Here is a 10,803-nt window from a genome sequence, read left to right on the forward strand (position 1 = left end):
ATGAGAATGACAAGGCGTTATCAATAAAAAGCTTATAACTTAAAAGCTTATGCCCCCATAGTCATTTGCTTATTCTATAATGGCCAAAAGATAACCAAAACATGCAGCAAGATAGACAATTTTTAACAGATGATAGTTATCTGCGCATGCGCAGCAGCACCTCTTAAAAACTGTGGCTTATTTCTCACACACTCACACACATAAATACTAAAATGACATCAATTTATTAGCAGGGATTGGGGAAATTAGATTGGCGTAGCTACTACAAAGTCTATCAAAAAAACTGAACAGTTTGGAAAACGTCACTAAAGTCATTTGCTTGCAAGATCTGCAAAAACGTTTGTTAGAAATAGTTAATTGGACCAATGGTCTATCTGACAGTGAAATTATCGCCAACAATGACAATTTTCAAAATGAGAATTGTGTTACCTTCTAAAATTTAAAAAATAGCTTGCACACGAAAATGAGATATTTAAAAAGCAATTACAAAACACAGATTCGAAATATGGCTCGTTGTTTAAAAGTGCTGAATATACATTTTTTTGGGTTGCTATTTCATACTCCTCATGAATTATGCATAAATTTGAGCTAAAGATAATCCAAATAATGAAATATGAATAATTAATACAGATTTGCTTTGAGTTCTTTTATGTTTTTGATAAATTTTGCAAAATTTTTTTGGCTTGAACAATATGTGCCATATTTTAACCCTATGAGTTCAAATTGCTTTTTAACTAAGTCATTTTTGTGCGTAATCTATTTCAAAAATGTTTCTCGATAACACAATTCTCATTCGTAAAATTGTTACTATTTACAAACATTTCACTTTCAGATGATTCATTGGAAGTCTAACAATCTATTCCATCAATGATATTGCAAATCCTACTAGCTGACAGCATAAGCAACGTTTTCCTATCCGTTAAATTTTTTTTCATACACCGTGTAGTCCACTGATATAGACGTACTACGTATGATACTATGTTAATTTTTATTTGTTCAAGTACCATGAAAAGAATAAATTTCTAACAAAATGAATAATAATAATGTCCTCAAATTCACAATTCGAGACTAAAATTTGATGGCACGCTACGCTACTGACTAAGTATTTATCGCTAACTATATCCTCACCGTAAAGCAAATAAACAATTGCTTCTTGCAAATGATTATCAGTAAACATAAATATCCTCACATGCAGAGGCGTAACTATAACGTGAATTGGGCAGGGGGGGTGTATATTCATATATTACGTTGTGCCATACTAATTTCTTTTGAAAGTATTTTGAATTCAAAAAAAATCAGTAGGGCACAGCTGAATATATGAATAAACACCCCCCAATTAACAATCTAGTTACGTCTCTGCTCACATGAACATTGTACTCTTTATTAAATAAATAGACAACCATTGACATTCAACGATCTTTAATATACAGCATAAACAAAACATAGCATACACAGTACATGAAACAAAGTGACTATAACCTTCGTCTGAAGTTAGTAAAATAACAACGACGTTAAATGATTAATATGTTGATGCACATTGTAACATTAAAGTGCTCCAGCTGTTTGTTTGAGTGCAATCTATTAAAAGAATAGGAAAGAAGAACTGAAGGAAGTTTCAATCAAACAAAAGACCGAGCCAATCAAAGACAGAGGAGACGCTTGACAAATCAAATTTAATGCATTAATTATGGCTACACAATGTCCAACGCAGAATTATAAATAAAAGGTGTTTCAATGGATAGTTCTTGTTTTAACTAGAAAAATCATTGTGGAGCTGAAGCAAAGCAATTTCACTCTTTGTCTCTGAATAAATTTGATGGCAGCCATCGATTGGATGAAATATGAAAACAAAGCATATGATTGGATGAAACTGACTAAAAATATCACAGACTACATTGCAAGAGTTTACTTGTAACTGCAATAGCTGACAGAGAGGATAAGTTTTCGTCCTATAAAAAAACGTAAAATAATGTACATCGCTACTCTCCAGATTATTTTACTTTTTCTAATAAAATTCATCTACTGCAATTATAATGATGATAAAAATGCCATGTTGAAGTTAAAAGACAAAGCAAAAGAAAGGTTTGTGGTAATCACTTGTATTATCATTTGATATTTTAGATACTATTATTGTGTTGAAAGGTGGCATATTTTATGATTACTGATCATATTTAGGTTGCATTGAAGTAACCTATAAAAGAAGTACTAAAAATCTTAATCAGTTGAAAACAATTTTCACTACTCATACTAGCTCACACTTACACGTACACCAGTACGCACTCATTAAATAGGGATTTGTATGATTTTTTTGTTTTGACCTCTTTTTGTACCCTCAATTATTGAGTTCGTTTTGTCATTGCTCAATTGTTCGAGAGAGTTTGATTTCACAAGCCTTGGTAGCTGAAGATTAGAGAAACTTGAAATGATTCAGACAGATTTAACTAAGAGAGTATTTATCATCTAGCAAATTTACTTGGCATTTTCTCAACATTCGGACTTTGCATGGATAGAAAATACACAAAATTACTTCGTATGGCGCTTAATGAAAGATTTATGAGTTTTTTTTCAAATTTGTACTCCTTTCCATATTTTAAATCGTTTCACGTTTCACTGAATTTAAGCTGGCCGCGAATTATTGCATTATAGTTACGACTTTAACTGTTTGTTAAGTATTTTTAAGAGACAGAAAGGCAAAGTAACAAGTTGTCGAGGACTTCCAGGACTTCCAGGCAGAGATGGTGAGTTATACAACATTCTTTACTGTTGAAGTTGTGAAATATTTAAGAAAATGTTTACTACCACAACGTAGCTCTATTACTTCTGAAACTAATTTTTCTAAAATAACTTTACAATTTAGGTCGTGATGGCAGAGATGCTTCATTGCGTGGTAAGTTTTTTTTTAACAAAGGTCATTTTCTTTTTATCTGTAGTGAATGTGCAGTTAAATGTATTTTCTGGAAACTACGTTAAATCTTTTATTAACTCTTATACCCCTCTTAGCTAAATAAACTATTTAATCGATTTTGACAAAATAGCTTAAAAACTCGTATAAAGTAAATACTGCGTTTTTGGCTGCGTGCCATTTACGAGTCCAGATACTGATTTCATAGATTCTAATTACTTACATGTTTAATTTAAAAGGAACGTAAAAAATCTATTAAAGATTTTTATAGCAGGCTCTTTTCCGAAATGGTCAGAACTTTATACATGCATTTTCCTTTTGCGTGTTTTGTGTGATAGCAGAATGTGTTGAAGAAATGGATGAGTTATTAAAGGCTTTGTGCTTTTTTGTTCGCGGAATATTTTTAACGAGTTATTAGTTTTATTATTCACGCTTTAGTATAGACGCGTTAATATTACATTCCCCAAAAGCATAATGTCATCGCTAAAGTGCGATAGTTATTCTGACTGGTTTGATATTACGTTACTAAATGTATAGTTATAGATGACTTGTGACACCATAGATTGGCTGTGCTCTTGGTTTTGGAAAAATTTGCACCATTCTTGAGATAATTTTTTAGAGAGGCCAAATAATAAACGCAATGCAAAGAAATTGATCACACCAACAATGCATCGAAATAAACATACATGAGGTTTCAAAACTTGCATTTCACAATACCTATGAACCACTATGAATGTATGACATAGCACAATAATCATATTTATACATAACGCAAAAATCTCTTTACACTTGCATTTTCTCATCACAAAAAAATAAATGATATAAGAAAAATCATAAATATTGTTATGAAATTATGAAAAGTTTGACGCTTTCAAAAGTTGAAAGCATTCTTAAATTTGATAACATTCTTAAACAGTCTCTAAGCGTTATAAATAAACGATTTCAAATGACATATTGTTGTTAAGTTCAATAATTCACGTTTTGCTCAGGGATGTATTGCTACCGCTAATTGGGGGAAGAAGGGGGGGGGCTCATATTCATATATGCATGATTGCTGAATTAATATCTTTTGAAATGTACGGATTTATAACATGTATATATGAATAAGAGCCCCTTAATTAGCGATAGCAATACATCCCTGATTTTGCTGTGAGAAAAGTTCAGAAAACATATTAAAATGCCAGAAGCAAACGTTTTTTGACCTAACAAAGACATGTAATATAATATAGCATCCGTTATCCATATAGGCTTACATAGTTAAATAGCTAATGGGACATAGAATTTATATTGGAAGATTTTATAAGATTAAAGTGTTCCATACTCAAAATGTGATCATTCACAATACTTAAACCTGTAATGAAACTTTTTGATATTAGATATTTTTATTCAGTTTTTAACTGCATCATGTCAGAGGGATCTGTTGATTTTAAAAAAAATGAGTACACCTTCAAAAAACTGGCATTCATTTATATATGATAAACGTTAAAAAAAGAAGCCAATTCTTAAGTGTCCTTCTTGTAAGGGAGCTCCACGATCTACAAATTGTGTTTGTCTGGACACCAATGGGTTACTATAAGCCCCCTAATTTCTAAAAGTCGTTTTTTTCACCGTGTCTAACAGACATTTGAAAACTACTCCTGTCTAGGCTTCATATAATCAAAGGTGCTAATATTAAAGTTAAATATTATAAGGTCCTCGTGGTAAGCAGGGAAAACCTGGTCCAGCAGGGTTACCAGGACCTAAAAGTAAAGCCACGTCAACCGGTGGAGTGGTCTACACCAGATGGGGAAGAAAACATTGTCCTAAAACAACGAAAACTGTTGAGATTTATTCTGGTAAGAAAATCTACGTAACTGCGATTCATGATTTAGCTATAACCAGTATAGGTTTAAACAAGTAAAATAAGCATGTATGAGCGATGAAACTTCTGTTTCCTATTTTGAGTATTTTTTTAATGGTTTCAAATACAAAGAAATCAGCTTTCTATTTATTTTAAGAAGAAGTCATTCCCTTATGCTTGCATCAACTCACAATCAAACAACAGACTTCTTGACTTCATATTGCATGTCATAAGTTCTTTATCACTTGTTTTTTTGGCCCGACCTGCTAATGTTAACAATTCATCCAACCAATCATCAAACTTTTTTACAGCGGCTCCCCTCGTCCCTTACGCCTGTCTCAAATGCTTTGATGAATGTCGTTGTTTAATCTTGTCAACGCTCTTGATTTTGTTTATTTTACTCGTGTAAATCAGGCATACCAATTTCATTAAATATGCTCATTAGAATTTTTTATATGTTTAGAACGTAAAACTGGGCTGTCATATTTCTTTTTAACTGTAAATGTTCGACGCAATATACGTGAATCGATATTTTTTATTATAACCTATGTTCTTGTAAAAACCAATTCATTAGTGGTAGTTATAAAGAAAATTTTTATGAAAAACAGGAGCAATCGGGGGATCGCATTATTCACACAGTGGGAGTGGATCAAATTATCTCTGTTTACCATTGAATCCAATATACGAAAAATACGCTGCTGGTTATCAAAGTAGAGCAATCATTTATGGTACTGAATACGAGATTACTTCTGCTGAGAAACATATCTTTCCAAATCCAAACTTACACGACCGAGATGCTCCGTGTGCTGTATGTCATGCTAAGTCACGTGGTAGTCACATGATGATTCCAGCGCGCAATATCTGTCCTTCAGGGTGGACTATGGAATACAAAGGTTATTTAATGGCTGAATATCATGGTCACAAGCGATCTGAGTACATTTGTGTTGATGGCAAGCCAGAGGCAATGCATGGATCTCATGCAAATAGAAATGGAGCATTGCTGTATTTTGTTGAAGGCCATTGTGGTTCTTTACCGTGTCCACCATATGTCGGTGGAAAGGAGCTGACCTGTGTAGTCTGTACTCAGTGATTTAAGAGTTTCAATGCACATATGCCCGTATTTTGGCATTATCTGTAGTAAAACTAAAAAAACATAATTTTGAATTTATATAATAACTAGATCAGTGACGTCACCATTATTTTCCTTTAAATATCCTTACATGCACTTAAGTTCAATGATAAAAATACAAGAAGAAATGTTGATCACCAACAATTAATGACTTGCTTTCTTTATATGTAGTAAACGTAAGTTCTGAACGTTTTGCATTGATGACGTCTGTCCATAATTCAGTTTGTATCTCATGGTACTCATGGTAAAGACAAAGTGCATAATTGTCTGATATTTTCTGTAACCTCTTTTTACCAACATCACTTGTGACTGAATATGCAGAAGTTTACTTTTCAGTATTTGGTTAACCTGTTCGAGGGGAAAGCTTGTTTTAGGCCTTTTTTCTTCAGATTTTAGGGAGAATATTTTAAGCAAGAATTATTTAAAGAAATGCCAAGAGGACAAAATACCAATTTTCCGAAAAACGCCGCAACTAAAGGAGAAATAGTCAGCATGTTCTTTGTACAGTTTGAAAAATTTTGTAAACTTGCCTTCCAGTACTGTCCTTTAAGCTGTTTTCAAAGGCAACAGATCGAAATTCGATGGATTCGAAAACCAAAGTGTGTAGAAATGGCAAAATTATACAACTTGTCGTTTTCCCCAAAATTTAGAAACTAACTTGCAGTAGAAATGGTGATGGAAAACAAAATATCGTCACTTAAATAAGCAATCCTTACATTACTCCCAATGCTGCAAATGAAAATAACAAGATTCGAGGGTTGTTTTCACAAGCATCTCCTGTTTTTGCTGCAAATGAAACAAAAAATCAGCTGTAGATTTTACATGCATAAAAGTAAAATTAAAAAAAGGTACGCCTAGCGTACATGTGGGTAACCTGAATTGATGAATAGATGGCAATGTCGTGAAATGAATTGATGAAAACGATCTAAATAATATTATACATTGTTTTCGCTACTTTCTGAATAATATCTTTATGAAATAGAAAACATTGCAAACGATTCAGTTGTGATTGCGATTAAGTGATATTCAATCTTCAACGCAAAGGCTTCTCTAAAAGCAAGTATTTCATTTTATTCATTACCCACAGCTTGACTCGTACGTAGCTATAATGCCTTTAAATTTTACTGTCATGTTCAACCTTTTTTTAAAAATCCACACTTACTGTGACATTATTAGTAATTATAGAAAGTTGAATGAAAAATCCTCCTTTGCTGAACTTTTTTCTCTGTATAAAGTATAAACTCATTAAAACAGAGGGACATGGTTGAGGTTTGCACGCACAAACGAAACAATTTTCATTTGTCGAAAATGACCAAGCTCCAAGCTACGCTTTTTCAAACATGGAAGTCAAATTATCTCGACGAGATACTTTGTGATCGTCATTTTCTAGTCAAATCGGATGTTCTGCCTAATTAAAGTAACGCAATCGCTATTGAAATATTGAAAGGCAATTTACGGAGAAAGTTCGTTGGAAAGTTCAACAAAGTTTGCACATCCCTTTAGCAAATACTGAGATGGTTTGTATATTATACCATAGGTAAAAAGTCAGGTACTTGACAAACAAGACCAGTTACGTAATAAAAAATAGAGACACAAGTCAGTTAACAAACTTTATGGATACCAATTATTTTCATTGTTGTGATATAATCTCAGACCAAAGCAAACAACTCAGTCGTATATTAACATGGAAGTCAGATCTTTTGAGACTAAATTATCAGTCTTGCATTTGTTTGCTTAAACAAATTAGAAACTTTTAAACAAAAAAGCAATGAATAAAAAACTTCAATTGTGAATTTGATTTATCATCAATTTAATTTGAATGTAAATATTAGGCAACATTTACTGTTACAAAAAATTGCTAATCAATTTAGTTTGGTCGCCTAGAAAAAATTAAAATATGCTTCCCAGTTACATATCAATTTTAACACTTTTTCCAACTAAACCAATTTTCATAATTTTGTGTTGATATGTGTTGATAAGAATCAGGTCAATTTATCTTTTGATATCTACACTTATCAATATATTTCGACATATCAATAAAAAAGCAACCAGTTTCAAAATATAATACCTTACATGGGATTAGTGTGTATGATGTCTATAGCAAAAAACTGTTTTCAATGAAAATGACACCGTATTCGTTCAAAAAATTTGTAAGATATTTTTTACAATATGAGCTACGTCACAAGTTTGGACAAGTTTGGTGTAAATAATATTAAATATTTATCATTATTTCAACTTTTTTATTAATCTACTTCATTGTGTTTATAATTTTGTGAGGCTACCCACATGTACACAATCGTACCTATTTTGAATTGCTGTATGCCACCATCACTGCTTACAAATGTCCACTGAGCACTATATAAAGCATGTACACAATGCGTACCTATTTTGAATTGCTGTATGCAACCATCACTTTTACAAATTACCCCCGAGCACCATATAAAGCAAAAAGTTGTTTGCTCAATTGGCGTTTATTCAGTAAGAAAACAGCTTGGAAGACTGTTGCCTCGTTTAAATATTTTCCAGCAGCGGTTTTTTCATATCTATTACGCCCGATCATCCCATTATCTTATTACTAAGATTGAAATGATGTTACTCAGAAATATTTTAGATAATTGAATTTTCCCATTATGGGACCATTTTAAAATTGTAGAAGAAAAAAAGATTACAGTATGAAATTCATGCACTACTTAAATTGTCCTGCAATTTAGCGTATGTAGTATGGAGCTATAAAATTTGACAGTAAAACATGAATAAAATCCAGCATTCACCTTAAATTTTGAATGAAAAACTTGATTGCCTTCATTGACCTTTTATAAGAGAGCATAGTTTTGATAGTGTAATAACAGATAAGTGCACCTCTACATAATAAATAAATTAAACTCTGGAGTCACTTTACTGTGAAACTTGTTGCTATATGCATATCTAATAAGATTACATATTGCTCTTATTGGTTAGAAAACGTACTAGACTAGTACTGGCAGCCATTATGCCAATTGACAACTTACATTCAATACCATACCACATTGATTATTGGGAATAAGACCAAATAATAGAAAAAACGCACCCCACGAAGGGTTAAGAAGCCACATGCATTGTTCAAACTGCATAAAGAAGAAAGTCACTTAAAGAACAGCATCCCAATAAATATTTTCAGTAGTTACTGACACAAACATTTGCTTTAAAGGCTTTCATAAATACTAGTTCACCTTTTGATGTCCTTACATCAACAAAACTGGTGAGGTGGGACGGCAGATTCCAACTTTTGGCATAAAGTACTAATGGAAAATCGCTCCCCCAATATTGAAAATCTTAAATTGAACTGGAGGGAGGGCTCCTCTTCTTTCCCTTTCAGCTGGAGACAAGATGCAGGAGCAAAGTGTCAAGTTACTTCTTTCTCTTTTTCATTAGAGGCTCAATTTCTGAAACAGGTACTTACAAAATATTTATGAATATTGGTTTAAATAATTCCAGTATGTAAAATGCGAGTTTGGTGACCTTTCCTCTTAGAACTGAGCCTTGCAACACCGTGACTACTTTCACATTTTTTCTACTTTTTAATAAGACGACAGTAAGGTAACTCACAAGTCAATAGCCAATTAGCAAGGAGACTTGTATCCATCAATCGTACTCAACAGCTGTTGTTTGAAATTTAGAACTTGCTTTGCTCAGCATGGAAAAAAAGTATTTTAATGTCAGCTCAGCGAAGACGAACCAGCTGGTGTTTCTTAAGAGAAATTAATTACATTTGAACAAATCTTGTGTCTGTAAGAGTAAATAAAACTTTGAATGTACATCGTTTGGCTATGATCAATGACTTACCCAAAATTGAGAGGAATCTTCAATTTAAGACCATATAGTATGCACTACTACCAAAATTATTTGGACATTTAGAATATTAAAGTCATCATTGACTCCCCAATCTTTCATGAGAATGACAAGGCGTTATCAATAAAAAGCTTATCACTTAAAAACTTATGCCCCCATAGTCATTTCCTTATTCTATAATGGCCAAAAGATAACTAAAATATGCAGCAAGATAGACATTTTTTAACAGATGATATTTATCTGCGCATGCGCAGCAGCTATTCTTAAAAACTGTGGCTTCTTTCTCACACACTCACAAACATAAAATTACTGTCGTATCTTTTTGTCTATGCTAACACCAAACTTTTTAGTTTATTTTTTATAGTATAGTAAATGAAATTGACATTGGGCTTAAGTCAAATTTGATGATCATCGATTCTTTAATATAAAAGAAAAACAAAAAATCGCGTGCACTTATTGATCTAGCTTGTTTTACAACAGCCTCAGTGTGCAAAACAATCCCATCACTATCAATCAAATCAATCTGAACCTTCGATCTCTAGTTCTTCCAAATTTATTCATGATTTTCATAAGCTTGTAAAAACACGGTAACATGTTTTAATTTTTTATGAAATATTTACATAATTTGAGCTTATACGTAAACCATGCAATGTTCTTATCTTCTTGTTAACTCTTTATATTTATAATTGAGTACTAAAATGACATCATTTGTTAGCAAGGATTGGGGTAATTAGATTGGCGTAACTACAAAAAGGTGTATCAAGAAAACTGAACAATTTGAAAAACGTCACTAAAGTCATCTGCCTGCAAGATCTGCTAAAACATTTGTTAGACACAGTTGGACCAATGGTCTATCTGACAGTGAAATTATCGCCAACAATGACAATTTTCAAAATGAGAATTGTGTTACCTTCTAAAATTATTAAAATTGCTTGCCCACGAAAATGAGACATCTAAAAAGCAATTACAACACAGATTCAAAATATGGCTCGTTGTTCAAAAGTGCTGAATATTTAAAATTTTCTTTTTTTGAATGCTGTTTCATACTCCTCATTAATTATGCATAAATTTGAGCTTAAGATAATCCAAATAATGAAATATGAA

General features: G+C 32.3%; 1 protein-coding gene across 1 annotated transcript; it reads left to right on the forward strand.

Annotated features, from left to right (window-relative positions):
• Positions 1-1,887: 1,887 nt before the first annotated feature.
• Positions 1,888-5,832, forward strand: LOC124440447 (short-chain collagen C4-like). The gene is made up of 5 exons (XM_046990843.1): positions 1,888-2,082; positions 2,671-2,738; positions 2,858-2,887; positions 4,594-4,737; positions 5,351-5,832. The coding sequence occupies exons 1-5, from the start codon at positions 1,970-1,972 to the stop codon at positions 5,830-5,832; spliced, it is 837 nt and encodes a 278-aa protein (XP_046846799.1). The 5' UTR covers positions 1,888-1,969.
• The last annotated feature ends 4,971 nt before the right edge of the window (positions 5,833-10,803 follow it).

This window comes from Xenia sp. Carnegie-2017, unplaced genomic scaffold (assembly GCF_021976095.1).
Source record: "Xenia sp. Carnegie-2017 unplaced genomic scaffold, XeniaSp_v1 HiC_scaffold_2, whole genome shotgun sequence".
Classification (NCBI taxonomy): domain Eukaryota; kingdom Metazoa; phylum Cnidaria; class Anthozoa; order Malacalcyonacea; family Xeniidae; genus Xenia; species Xenia sp. Carnegie-2017.